Genomic DNA, 15,098 nt, shown 5'->3' with positions numbered 1-15,098 from the left:
GAGGTGTGTGCGCGCATGCGTAGTAGAACTGAACTGGGGGCGATGGCTTGGATGCCCGCTGAGGGGTCTCTGCATGCCACCTGTGGCACACAGGCCATTGGTTCGCACCCCGGGGCTATTCTTTACTGAATTGATAGTTTCTTGACTGGGGTATTGATGATATCTTCCAGCTTTTTGGCTGTCTCTTTTGAATAGTACGTAGACGTCGTTGATCTCCACGTGGTAACAGAAAAGAATATTTCTGCTTTTCTCACTGCTGCCGTAACTTCAAACAGTCACTAAACCAACGGTCACAATTCAAGGACTACCCTGACGGCGATGAAAACAACCGGCCACGTTCCCAAAGTTACGCATATCTGTTCGGTTGGCTAGGTTGTCCTCTCGCTTCTCGGTGCTTTTGTTGTTCCTGTTGTTTTTTTAACAAATTTGTCGTCCCTCTGCGCTGTCTGACAAATGTGTGTCTTCCGGAGATCCCCGTCTGCATTGAAATTTGAGGATTAAAGCGATAAATCAAATCAACGCCGGGTCCGGAGGTTTTCGGAGGCAGCTTTGGGAGCGAACGCAAGGGAGGCTTTGGAACGTCTGGTGTAACTTTGAGACTCGGGCTCAAAATAACGCATGGAAATCAGGTGTTGGCAGGGGTGTGTGTGTGTGTGTGTGTGTGGAAGCCCATCTCGAGAGAATTACGACTGAACAGGTTGAATAACGCCATCTGACAGCTTTCACAATCCCCGCAATCTGATCCCTGGCTGCTGCAAATGAGAGTTGTGGCTTTTGTGTGCTCGGGTGGCACAGACAATCCATTGAGGGATCCCTCCAGGGGGTGGGTTGGGGGGGAAAAGGCGTACTATTATCCAGATACTGTGTACGCGTGAGTTGATAATGTATTAATTCCGACTTCTTTTGTGTTCGCATAACTTACGCCTGGTTTTTTCCCTTCCTCCTCACTCCCCTCTTCCTTGTTCTTCCAAATTGATTGAGAGATCACCACCAGTCAAAATAAATGAACAGGATTTGACTCTTCTTCAAGGTTTCAACAGATGGACAGACGGACACAGAGAGAGAGAGAGAGAGAGAGAGAGAGAGAGAGAGAGAGATAGTTAGATAGATATAGAAGACATAGATAGATAGATAGATAGATAGATAGATAGATAGATAGATAGATAGATAGATAGATAGATAGATAGATAGATAAGAGATAGATAGAGAGATAGATATAAATAGATAGATAGATAGATGATAGATAGATAGATAGATAGATAGATAGATAGATAGATAGATAGATAGATGATAGATAGATAGATAGACATAGAAGAGATAGATAGATGATAGATAGATAAGAGATAGATAGAGCTAGAGATAGATAGATAGATAGATAGATATAGATAAGAGATAGATAGATAGATAGATAGATATAGATGATAGATAGATAGATAGATGATAGATAGATAGATAGATAAGAGATAGATAGAGCTAGAGATAAAAGAGATAGATAGACAGACAGACAGAGAGAGAGAGAGAGAGAGAGAGAGAGAGAGATAGATGATGGAGATTGATGGATGGATAGATAGATAGATAGATAGATAGATAGATAGATAGATAGATAGATGATAGGTAGTGAATGGAGATAGATACCGTGTTTCCCCGAAAATAAGGCAGGGTCTTTTTACCCACAAAATACGTCTTCGGCCTTATTATGAGGGGAGGGTTTATTGTTTTGGGGTTGCGAGGCGGCTGCTGTCTTGCGAGAGGCTCCCTAAGAGCTGGGCACAGCCTCATGGGCCCACCAGAAAAATGTGGCATGGCCTTATTATCAGGACACGTCGTATTTTCGGGGAAACATGGTAGATAGATAGTGGACGGAGATGGATGGATGGATGGATAGACAGACAGATAGATTAGATAGATAATGTACGGATAGATCTGTCTGTTTGTCTGTTTGTCTGTCTGTATCTATTTATCTAATATCTAGATAATAGAAAACTATAATATCTTCATATCATCTATTATCTATGAATAATATATTATCTGTTTATCTACATCTAACCATCTACCTATTTATCATCTGGGTCTCTTTCATCTATCTACTGTATCATCTATCTATCTATCTATCTATCTATCTATCTATCTATCTATCTCTTTTTTCGAGTAAGACCGCAAAGGCTCGCTTAGCTCGCCTGAATTTCCCTCTGAATGGCTCCGAAGCTGGCACGATTCCTTCAGCCTATTTGTGGCTTCAATCCCTTAATTGCCACATTTAATCCACCTAAAATTATCTATGTATGAAGAGGCATTTTTTAATGGGCTTGATTGACCCGGATTGCAGTGATTACAGCAAGGAGGCAATAGGCAGTTTCAAAAATAGCTTATTCCTAAATTCCAGGGCTTATTTTTTTCTTCTTCTCAGTTATATTTCACTTCTGGTGATTAACAACCTTTTGCACATGTATTCAAAATCTGATCAATTTAGTTCCTGCCCTGGCTAGTAATCTTTGATTCTCCTATAGAGAGTCCTCGACTTACGACGAAATTTAATAACAACATTTCCATGACTACACAAAGTGGTTTCTAAATGAACCACACTCACTTTTTATGACCTACCTTGCACTGGTTCTTGATTGAATCAATGCAGTCATTAAGTTGTTAAGTGAATCGCTGCAGTTGATAAATTAGTCACTCGGTTGTTAAGTGAATCTGGCTTCCCCCTTGACTTTGCTTGTCAGAAGGTTGCAAAACAGGATCACTTGACCCCGGGACACTACAACCGTCATAAATACGAGTCAGTTGCCAAGTGTTTGAATTTGGTCATGTGACATCCGGTTGTGTGTATGCTTCAACAGTCGTAAGTGCGAAAAATGGACATAAGTTCATTGTACCTTCGAACGGTCACTAAACAAATTACTGTAACTCGAAGACTACCTGTAGTGAATTGAGATGGAAAGGTCAGTTATGCAATTAATGACTGCAGCAATTCACGCAAGAAAGATTGCAAAATGCAACAAAACCTGACTTAATGAATGCCTCACTTAGTGACAGAAATGTTGAGCTCAATTGTGGTCGTAAGTCAAGGACTACCTGAACAGTTTTTTGTCAACCTTGGGAACTTGTGAGATATGTGGATTTCAACTGGCTAGGGAATTCTTAAAAGTTGCAAAGGGTTGAAAAACATTGCTCCAAAGGATGGATCCTCTCTGTTTTCACAGTCCTCGACTTACAACAGTTCATTTAATGACAGTTCAAAGTTACAATAGCACTGAAAAAAAATGGCTTAAGACCATTTTTCACAGTTACAGCCTTTGCAGCATCCCCAGGGTCACATGTTGTGGGCTGCCAGCAGAGCTGGCAGCATGTTCGGACAGTGGGGAGGTTGGGGAGGAGCATGGGCCAGTCCTGGAGTCTGGGGAAGGCTCGGACGAGGGCTCTGCATCAGAGGCAGAGACGGGGCCGAGACCGTCTGGCAGTGATCAGGTGCCTAGGAAGCTAGACAGCAGTGAGGCAGAGGAACAGCTGGAGCCTGTTCCCAGTGTGCACATGCGCAGAGCTGCCGGAAGAAAAGAGCAACTCAGTAATCAGGGTAGATTTGGGAGTAAAGTCACAGATGGAAGGGGATTGGCCCCTCCCATAGGAAACAAAAGAGGAGCGAAAGGGGAGGGGGCTTTGCAGGAAACAATTTGTTCGTTCATTCATTCGTTTCCGGAGTGTGAAGATCTGTCTGTGAATCTCGGAGACTCTCTGCCCAGCCTTTCCTTGCATAGCACCTCATTTGGAAAATATTTACATGGCAGCTTTCCAAGCTAGATAAGGTCTGTGGTCATAAATACTCCTTTGAAAGACTGTTTACCAGGCCTTGGCTGAACGGGAATGAGAGGAATTCACATTCGTTTCATAAAAGGGGTTTTGTCGGGACCAAGACTCTGCCTCATGCTTTTTGGGGAAGCCTCGGTCAGAACATTGCGTGATCAAAATTCAGTCGCTTGGCAACTGCTTCCGTTTATGACCGTTGCTTGTGTCCCAGGGACATGAGATCACTTTCGCGGCCTTTTCTCATTTCCCGCAACGCAAACACGAATACGACAAATGCTTCCTGATGTAACGTTTCCCTCTTTTATGTATTAGATTCATTTCCCATCAAGATGAACAGCCTGGCAACATTTTCCCCCAGGAGTTTGTGTCGGAATCAAGGCTTGTACTGCGACAACGCCATGCGCCACGGCATTTTTGTGCATTAGTGCTTTCGATGCACCAGGGGATTTTCGGGAGCCAACCCCGAGTAATAAACACGAGATGTGACAAACTCATTCATCATCCTGGCTTGGAAGAAAACTTTACATTTCTCTAAAACCGATTATGGGCCTGCAAAGAGCCCTCGTGCTCATGCGCCCGTCTACATCTAGGCTTTTGATTGTATTATATATAACATATATTTGATTATCTTTGAGACGTGATATATCTCACTTATCAGATGATAAATGGCATCGAAATTGACCCTCCGACCTTACAGAAGGCAGGAAGAGGGCTACTCTTCCATTTTGCTTTCTTTTTTTCCCTCCTGAAACAGATGGAGCGACCTTAAAATATTAAACAGCCCCTCCCGGCATTCAGGATTTTAGAGAATCTGAAACAATGGCCTATCTGGAGAGCCGTGGTTAAAATGGGGGGGAAAGCAGAAACTGACCAAATAGCCAACTTCAAAATTATATTTCAGAAGCCAATCCGTGCACGATAAAACCTTGGCTCTGTTTGAAGTGGTGAGAGTAGAAATGAATAAATTAGAACAAGAGGGCTAATGGGATGCTGAATCTTAAATACAGGTAGTCCTCACCTTACAACCGTTTGTTTTGTTCTGACCTAGGCTTTCTTAACAAGCATGAAGCAGAGTCTCGGTCCCAGCAAAACCCCTTTAATTTAAACGACTGTGAATTCTTTTCATTCACAGTAAGCAAGGCTTGGCAAACAGTCTTTCCGAGGAATATTTATCAACACGAACCTTATCTCGCTTGGAGAGCTGCCAGATAACGAGTTTTCAAACGCAGGGCAAGGCAACACTTAGCACGGAGTCCCTTAGTTCACAACAGGACTTTCCACTCTTGAAACGACCGAATGAACGGATTGTTTCCTGCAAAAGCCCACTCCCCATTCACTCCTCTAGGCAGGACTAGAACTCACGTCTCCTGGTGATTGGCTCAAACTCATCCAGCTGGCTTTCTGGCTTGAGGCGGGACTACAACTCACTGCCTGCTGGTGATTGGCCCAAAGTCATCCAACTGGCTTTCATGGGTAAGGTGGGACTAGAAGTCACCGCCTCCTTTGATTGGCCCAAAGTTACCCAGCCGGCTTCAATGTCTAAGGCGTGAGTAGAACTTATGTCACCAAGTTTCTAGCCTGGTGTCTTAAACCAGATGCCCCCCAATCTTTTGTGCACTGGGAACCAGTTCCATGGAGAGAGGTTTTTGTGCGGACCGGAGGGGGAGCATGGTTTCGCGTGTTGTCTGCAGATGGAGTTTCGTCTGTTTGTGCGGATCAGTTACTGGCATGTCACTGACTGGGGGTTGGAGACCCCTACCTTAAATCACACTGTTTATTCTATTCTATTCTTTTTAGAGTGGTGCGGTGGCTCAGAGGTGGAGCTCTCGCCTTGCCACCAGGAGGCTGTGAGTTCAATCCTAGGTAGGGGCAGATGTTTCTCTTCTCTGGGCACCATGAGAATTTATCTGCTGAACAGAACTCAGCACTGGCGACAGGAATGTCATCCGGCCACTCTGCTAGCTCCATTCAGTTGCCCAGACACCACCCCACAAGGGATGACAGGGTCATTAAACGATGATGATTTATTATATAGTCTATTTATTTATGAATTACTTTTATGTGCTACCCGTCTCAGTCTTTCAAGCGACTCCGAGTGGCTGGCCATCCTAAAAAAGCATAGATGTAAAAACACGAAAATCAGGTTTAGCAGCAATGAAATAAAGGAAGGGTCAATTGGGCAGCTCTCCGCAGATCGCTTCCCTGGGAAAGGAAAAGCGGGTTTATTTAATTATAAAGGGGGATTACTCCTCTTCTTCTTCTTCTTCTTCTTCTTCTTCTTCTTCTTCTTCTTCTTCTTCTTCTTCTTCTTCTTCTTCTTCTTCATCATGATCCTAAAATCGATCTCTCCCAATACTATGGATTTATACGGGGTGAGCCACTATACGTTTTCCTTTCGTTCTTCTCCCTTCTGTTTCTCAGGGTATCTCTGCACTGCAGGCTTCAATGGGCCTCAGATAAATCAGGCCAGGAAACGCGCCTCCCCATCCCACGCTGAGAATCCATCATTGTTTTCTCACAAACATATTTCCCCCCCTCCCCAATTTCCTATTGAGTTTCTTTTGTGGGCACCTTAATTTATAAGGGAGCGGAATTTGTTGCACTCGCTTTTCTTAGGGCTTAATGGGCCGACGTGGTTATCTGTCATTACAGACTGATTTTTTAAAAAAAAAAACACAAGAGCAACAACATAAGAGGTCCCCGTTGAGTTGCTTCTCCATCCCTCTAGAAGATTTTGGGGAGAATGAAAATGGCAGTGCAGAGAATTACACCCCCCCACCCTTTTCTGGCTCTGCAGGATGACGTCTTCCGTTCCCTATTGACAACCAAATTGGCTTCTTTGGCTGTTAAAAAATATATATCAAAGCACACTTGATGGGTTGTTATTCCTCTTCCCCACCCCTCCTCCTCCTCCCTCCTCTCCTCCTCTTTCTCTCCTCCTCCTCTTTCTCTCATCCTCCTCCTCCTCCGCTGCTCTTTCTCTCATCCTCCTCTTCCTCTTCACCCTTCTTCCTTCCCTTCCTCCTTTTCCTTCTCTTCCTCCCATCCTCCTCTTCCGCCTCTCCTCTTTCTCCTCCTCTTTTTCTCCTCCACTTCCTCCTCCTCCCATCCTCTTCCCCTTCCTCCTCTTCCTCTTCTCCCATCCTCTTCCTTCCCTCCCTTCTCCCCTTCTCCTCCTCCCACCCTCCTCTTCCGCCTCTCCTCTTTCTCCTTCTCTCCTCCTTCTCCCATCCTCTTCCCCTTCCTCCTCTTCCTATTATCCCATCCTCTTCCTTCTCCTCCTCTCCTCTTTCTCCTCCTCCCATACTCCTCTTCTTCCTCCTCTCCTCCTTTCCTTCTCCCATCATCCTCTTTCCCCCCCCCTCTTCCTCCCATCCTGCTCCTCCTCCTGCTTGCAAACCCCACTCCCTTGTAACACTGATGATGTTCTATAGTTGGGTCATGAAACATCGGCAAGAAAACCAACAAGCTCAGAGATCACCAAGGAACCCACAGTCTTCCATCACTCTGCAAACGCCATTCTCTCCTAACATTGATGATGTTACCCAGTTGGGTCATGAAACATCTGCGCACTGAGGACCCCAAGGTGCTCCTCCCCTCCCCCTCCCCTCCTCTTTTTCCTCCTCCAAATATCTTCAGTTTTCTTACAATTTTTAAAAAGTTGGCCAGCTACAGCTTAATAGTATTGCTTGGAATTGTGTTTGGTTGTCAGGGGGGAAAGAAAAACAGCCAGGTAAATTGGAGACAGGAAGGTAGGCCGACCCACCCGTGAAAGCACCCCTATTCTCTCCAAATTGCAAATATGCCCAATTGGGCCAAACAACCCCCCTCCCCTTATATTGGCTAAAATTCCCTTGGACCCAACTGAGAAGAGGTAAAGCAAAGTTTGTTTGCGTGAGGTGGTCATGGGTTTGCCTTGGAGAAGGATCCTAAGTAGGCTTGTAATCTGGGCAGGTTGCAGGGAATTTGTAGATCATCTGGCAATACACCAGAGTATCCCATTTATTTGCCCCTATCTATCCTCCCCAAAGGAGCTTGCTTCAAAAAACCCCCAAAGTCATCTGAAACTGCCTGCAAATCGGCCCCTCGGTTTCTAATGTTATTTTCATCCTTTTAAAGGAGACCCCGACGACAACTTGATCGAAGGTGGCGGGACGAAGTTTGTCTGCAAACCAGGAGCTCGGAATATCACAGTCATCTTCCATCCCCTTCTGAGGTACCACCTTCTGCTTCCTTTCTCAGAGACAGACAGACAGACAGACAGACAGACAGACAGACAGACAGACAGACAGACAGACAATGTATATACAGTATATGTGTGTGTATGTATAGACAGATGGATAATGGATGGATGGGGAATTCTGGGAGTTGAAGTCCCCCACCCATCTTAAAGCCTGCTGGCTGGAGAATTCTGGGAGTTGGAGTTCATCCATCTTAAAGCCTGCTGGCTGGGGAATTCTGGGAGTTGAAGCCACACAAAGCTGCCAAGTTTGAAAGAAAAAATCTGTCTAGTGTCATGGGTACTGACTGGGGGTCATGAACAGTTCAGATACATTACAGGAGAGTTCCTATCATTATATTGGGTAAGGTTTATGAGACTTGTAGTCCAAGAACCTGGAAGAGCATCAGACTTGAGAGGGGCGTGCAAAGTTGTTAAAGTTTGGATGCTAAAAATGCATCCTCTAGGCATCTCTTAAAAACAACTAAATGCATTGGTATTAAATAATCTTCCTCCTGTACAACGATAGCTGAGTGTTAACATTTTGAAAGCCAACACAGTTCTAGGCTGCATCAACAGAGGGAGAGAATCAAGATCACATGAAGTGTTAATACCACTTTATAAAGCCTTGGTAAGACCACACTGGGAACACGGCATTCAGTTTTGGTCGCCACGATGTAGAAAAGATGTGGAGACTCTAGAAAGAGTGCAGAGAAGAGCAACAAAGAGGATTAGGGGCCTGGAGGCTAAAACATATGAAGAACAGTTGCAGGAACTGGGTATGTCTAGTTTAATAGAAAGAAGGACCAGGGGAGACAGGATAGCAGTCTTCCAATATCTCAGGGGTTGCCACAAAGAAGAGGGAGTCAAGCTATTCTCCAAGGCACCTGAGGGCAGAACAAGAAGCAATGGGTGGAAACTAATCAAGGAGAGAAGCAACTTGGAACTAAGGAGAAATTTCCTGACAATAAGAACAATTAATCAGTGGAACAGCTTGCCTTGTTGTGAAGTTGTGAATGCCCCAACACTGGAGGTTTTTAAGAAGAGATTTGATAACCATTTGTCTGAAAAGGAACTGGGTTTCCTGCTTGAGCAGGGGGTTGGACTAGAGGACCTCTAAGGTCCCTTCCAACTCTGTTATCCTGTAACTTTGCTCATCTATCCTCATGTCTCTTTCCTCCAAGCGTGACGGCCAATGCCCTCTCTTGCCTTCTTTTGGTTGCCGCTTTGAGTTGCCACTTTCCGAGCCTCCTTTGGCTGCAAACAGCTCCATTCATTATGGATCAGGAGCGGAGAAAAGTTTACTGGTGCCTGGCAGCCAGTGGTTTATGATTTGCTGCCAGTTATGATTAATAAGCAGCCGATTCGAACGCTCCAGCCGTTGGCTGCAAGCGAAGCTGATTTCTTAATAAACAGGTTTTGGGCTTTGCAAGCGCTGCCCATGAAGCCTCCTCTGTCCTCCCCAGCAAGAGCGTCAATTATTAAAAAGGCCTTCGAGAGTCTTAAGGTGGAAACTCGTCAGGGGCTGCTAGGCCTTGCAAATATCTCGGCTGAGGAAGATGGAAGATGGGAAACTTAATAGAGCTCCGGTTGGGGTTTAATCTGCAATGATTAATTTTCTTTTTATCATCAGTGTCTGAAGCAGCAGCAGCTCTTCTGTTCAATTGTTAATAGGTTTTCCCCTCCTTGCACTCTTTTTTTTTTTAACTTTTGGGGGATTTAATTCTGGGCCCTGAATAGTGGTACGGTGGCCTAGAGGTGCAGTTCTTGCCTCGCGATCAGGAGGCTGTGAGTTCGATCCTAGGTAGAGGCAGGTATTTCTCTCTCTCTCTCTGGGCACAATGAGGATATATCTGCTGGACAAAACTCTGCACCGGCGACACGAAGGGCATCCGGCCAGTAAAACGCTCTGCTAGCTCGATTCAGTTGCCCAGACTCCGCCCCAATGCAAGGGATTATGGGGTCATTAAATGGAGATTGATGACCACTGTTGGGATGAGGATGCACAGTTGGGGGCTCCTTCCGTGTCCCCAGCAGCAGCTGGAGCGAAGGACAGGAGCTCAACCTCGTCCCACGGCAGCTCTCGGGTCTCAAACGCAGGATTGCTAATCTCCTGCCAGTGGGGGCTGACCTAGATTGGATCCTGCAACCTTTTCCTGGGACACATAGGATCAGATTTGCCTTCGGTTGTTTGTTTTTTGCATGTGTGTTAGAAGCATCGAAGTGCTTCCGGGTTGAAAGGATTATCCGGTGACATCGCTGTTGCGATGGGTGAGCCTAGAGGTGCAGCTCTCACCTCCCAATCAGTAGACCTCCTCCTCCTTCCTCTTCCTCCTCCTCCTCCTCCTCCCCACAATCCACACTTCCTTCTAGCACTGATGTTACTACGTAGTTGGGCCATGAAACGTCTGCAAACAAACCCACCAAGCTAATAGAGCACCAAGAACCATCCATCCTCCTCCTCCTCTTCCTCCTCCTCCTCCTTCCCACAACCCACACTCCCCTGTAGCACTGATGTTACTACCTAGTTGGGCCATGAAACGTCTGCAAACAAACCCATCAAGCTAATAGAGCACCAAGAACCATCCATCCTCTTCCTCCTCCCCACAACCACACTCCCCTCTAGCACTGATGTTGCTACCTAGTTGAGTCATGAAACGTCTGCAAAAAAAACAAACAACCAAGCTCAGAGAGCTGCAATGACTCCACAGTCATCCTTCCTCCTCCTCCTCTTCCTCTTCCTCACAACCCATACTCCCCTCTAGCACTGATGTTGCTACCTAGTTGGGCCATGAAACGTCTGCCAAAAAAACCCACCAAGCTCAGAGAGCCCCAAGGACTCCGCAGTCCTCCCTCCTCGCCTGTAGAATGAAAGAAAACCTTATTGATTAGCAGAGACTCCCCGCGGACTGCGTGGCGAAAGAAAAACCGGATGACAAGCCATCACTTTGGATTCTTCACGTGGGCGAAGGGCTGCCGCTAACGGCCTCATCATCAGCCTGGCCGTCTTTGGAGTGTGTTTCATAAAGTTGTCAGCCGCCGCATGGTGACAGGGAAGGCAGCCCTCCTTGGAGGGAGAGAGAAGGGGGGGGGAACCCTTCCCCTCGTTCTCCAAAGTGACCGCTTTGCTGCGCCTTGTTGTTCTTCCTGTTCATCTGGAGCTCTCCTGTCAGCTTGTCAGGTCTCCTCTGCGTGGCTGACGTTGCACAAGCAGGCAAAAAGTTTCCCTTCCTTTGGGTTTGGCGGTTGGAATTGCAATTTCTACACCCTGCTTGGCTTCCATTAGCAGCTGGATGGCTAGGCGCTGGGAAATGATGCACGTCATAAAAGCGGCTAGGGCAGGATTTGTAGCGGGAGCCTTTCTGTCATCTATCTCTCATCTATCTATCCATCCATCCATTCTCTCTCTTTCTCTCATCCGTCCATCCAATCACCCATCTACTTATCTCTTCTCTCCCTCCCCCTTCTCATTCATCTAACTATCTGTCCATCCATCCATCCATCCATTCTCTCTTTCTCTCATCTACCCATCCATCTATCCAATCATCCATCTACCTATCTCTTCCCTCCCCCTCTCTCATTCATCTCTATCCATCCATCCATCCATCCATCCATATCTATCTATCTATCTATCTATCTATCTATCTATCTATCCATCCATATCTATCTATCCATCCATTCTCTCTTTCTCTGATCCATCCATCCATTCTCTCCCATCCTCCATCCATCCAATCACACATCTACCTATCTCTTCTCTCCCCCCTCTGATTCATCTAACTATCTGTCCATCCATCCATCCTCTCTTTCTCTCATGTAATCATCCATCTACCTATCTCTTCCCTCCCCCTCTCTCATTCATCTCTATCTATCTGTCTGTCTATCCATCCATCCATCTCTATCTATCTATCTATCTATCTATCTATCCATCCATCCATCCATCCATCCCTATCTATCTATCATCTATCTATCTATCTATCTATCTATCTATCTATCTATCTATCTATCTATCTATCTATCTATCTATCTATCTATCTAATCTACAGTATCTATCCATCCATCCATTTATCTATTCATCCATCCATTCTCTCTCTCTTTATCTCAGCCATCCAATCATCCATCCATCCATTCATCTGTCCTCTCCCTCCCTCCCTCCTATCCATCCATCTCTTCTCCCGCACTTCCCTCCTTCTCTCCCTCCCTCCCTCTCTCTCTCTCTCACACACACACATAAAATAGACTTGTCACACCGGGAGGCCAAAACGGCAGTGGCCACATCTTAACCTACTTATTTTTTCCTGCTTTTTTGCTGAGCAGCCATGAATAATCGCCTGGGAGAAGGAAAATGATTTCTGTGACAGGCGCCGTCCTCTCCGACTTCTTTTCAAGTAGAGGCAGAAAGGATCTGTTGATGGAAAGTCACCGGGTCTGTAGAAGCTGGGTTGATTGCATGGCTGTGAATGGGGCAGTGTGTAACGTTCTCCTTGTCACGGGGCAAAAGAGAAGGGACCTCGGAGGTCTTCTAGTCCAACCCCCTGCTCAAGCAGAAGACCCTGCACCGTTCCAGACAACTGGCTGTCCAGTCTGTTCTTAAAAACCTCCCGTGATGGAGCCAGCCACAAGGGCAGAGAAGAGCAACAAAGAAGATTAGGGGACTGGAGGCTGAAATGTATGAAGAACGGTTGCAGGAACTGGGTATGGCTGGTTTCATGAAAAGGACTAGAATAGATTAGAATAACAGAGTTGGGACCTTGAGATCTTCTAGTCCAACCCCCTGCTTAGGCAGAAAATCCTACACCACTTCAAACAATTTCTTCTTAAAAAACTTCCAGTGTTGGAAAATTCATAACTTCTGGAAGCAAGTAGTTCCATTGCTTAATTGTTCTAACCGTCAGGAAACTTCTCCTTAGTTCTAGGCTTCTTAATAAGTTTCTACCCGTTGCTTCTTGTCCTGCCCCCAGGTGCTTTGCAGAATAGCTTGACTCCTTCTTCTTTGGGGCAGCCCCATAGATATCGGAAGACTACCCCTAGTCCTTCTTTTCTTAGGGTTAACATGAGAGTAGCCTTCCAATATTTAAGGGGCTGCCCCAAAGAAGAGGGGGTCAACCTATTCTCCAAAGCCCCTGAAGGCAGGACAAGAAGCAACGGATGGAAACTAATCCAGGAGAGAAGCCACTTAGAACAGGGGTTCTCGATCCCCAGTCTGTGGTCCAGCACAGGGTTATGGCATGCCAGAAACCAGGCGGCGCAAACAAGCAACACCCCATCAGTGGGATCCAGGCAGCAGACAAACCCACACCCCCTCTGCTTCACTGAAATCCCAGAATTTTGGGGGCAGCTGGACTAGAACTAAGGAGGAATTTCCTGACACCGAGAAGATTTGATCAGGGGAACTCCTTGCCTCCAGAAGTTGTGGGTGCTGCAACACTGGAGGTTTTTATGCTGGCCCATCATCTGTCTGAAATGGCATAGGTTCTCCTGCCTGAACTGGGGGTTGGACTAGAAGACCTCTAAGGTCCCTTCCAACTCTGTTATTCTATTCCATTCTATTCTATTCTATTTACTGGAAGGTTTAAGAAGAGAGTGGACAACTGTCTGAAATGCCATAGGGTTTCCTGCCTAAGCAGGGAGTTGGACTAGAAGACCTCCAAGGTCCCTTCCGACTCTGTTTATTCCATTTTGGAGAAGGAATGAATCGGACAAATGAAGGATGAGAAAAAGGGGCCGGTTGCTGCTTTTTCAAGTTTTATGCTGCTCCGTTTGTGAAGAGGCTGCCAGGTGTTCACCATTGGTGCAAAAGTAATGCAATTAAACCAAATTGATGCATGGGCGCATGAGCTTAGGAGCCTCGGCCCTTTCTGTAGGCCGGCGAAACATCCCAGAATGTCCCTCTTCTGTCAAAGCCACTTGGCTCTTCAACATAATTAGACGTTTTGTGAAATATATTTATTAGCAGGCAGTTGGATAACAGATGCCTGCCATCCTGGGGCCGGGGGAGGGGAGGCAATAAAATAACGGGGGACGTGAAACGGTTGTGTTTTCAGACAGCGGAAATGCCGGAAGTCCTCATCCTTTGAGCGTTTTGGACCAAGGCACTTTGAAGATGTCCACATCCACCACGATTCATCAGCATCAAATGGCAATTAAGAACGGTTGCAATGCAGGGGGTGGGGAGGGAGAAGGGCAAAAGGTCTCATTGACTTCATGTATGTAAACATTGTTTATATCTATGTGCCTGTCGATGGGTGGTTTGTCTGAGTGTTTTTGGACTTGGCTTGTTCTAGGATGTTCATAGTTTCCCAGCTGAAACTGTGATTAAGTCTGTCTGGGATCGATGGATGGATGGATGAACGGACAGACAGACAGACAGGATAGATGGAAATAGACAGATCTACAATAGAGATGGATGATGGATGGATGTGATTAGATGATGATAGATAGATAGATAGATAGATAGATAGATAGATGATAGGTAGGTAGGTAGGTAGGTAGGTAGGTAGGTAGGTAGGTAGGTAGGTAGATAGATAGATGATAGATAGGATAGGATAGGATAGGATAGGATAGGATAGATGGATATAGATAGACAGATCTACAATAGCGATGGATGATGGATGGATGCGATTAGAGAGAGAGAGAGAAAGAGAGAGAAATAGATTGGATGGATGGATGGATGGATGGATGGATGGATGGATGGATGGATGGATGGATGGATGGAAATAGATAGATATACAATAGAGATGGATATGGGTGGGTGAGTGGGTGGATGGATGGAAATAGACAGATATACAATGGAGATAGATAGATAGACAGACAGACAGACAGATAGAGAGGGAGGGAGAGAGAGATAAAGGTAGGTAGGTAGATAGATAGATAGATAGATAGATAGATAGATAGATAGATAGATAGATAGATAGATAGATAGATAGATAGATGATAGGATGAATGGATGAAAATAAACAGATATACAATAGAGAGGGGGGAATAGATAGACTGACTGACATATACTATAGAGGGGTGGATGGATGGAAATAGACAGATATACAATGGAGATAGATAGATAGATAGATAGATAGATAGA

The 15,098-nt window shown here is 45.6% G+C and overlaps 1 protein-coding gene across 1 annotated transcript in view; it reads left to right on the top strand.

The window, feature by feature from the left end:
- Window positions 1–15,098, top strand: part of EXOC4 (exocyst complex component 4) — a 295,460-nt gene that overhangs the window by 174,671 nt on the left and 105,691 nt on the right. The window contains exon 10 of the mRNA XM_081957613.1: window positions 7,924–8,020. Coding sequence (XP_081813739.1) covers window positions 7,924–8,020 — 97 coding nt within the window. The remainder of the gene's footprint in view (window positions 1–7,923; window positions 8,021–15,098) is intronic.

This window comes from Natrix helvetica, assembly GCF_964273705.1.
Source record: "Natrix helvetica genome assembly, chromosome: 6".
Taxonomy (NCBI): Eukaryota; Metazoa; Chordata; class Lepidosauria; order Squamata; family Natricidae; genus Natrix; species Natrix helvetica.
Note: the sequence above shows the minus strand (reverse complement) of the source record. Positions and strands in the feature narration are given on the sequence as shown.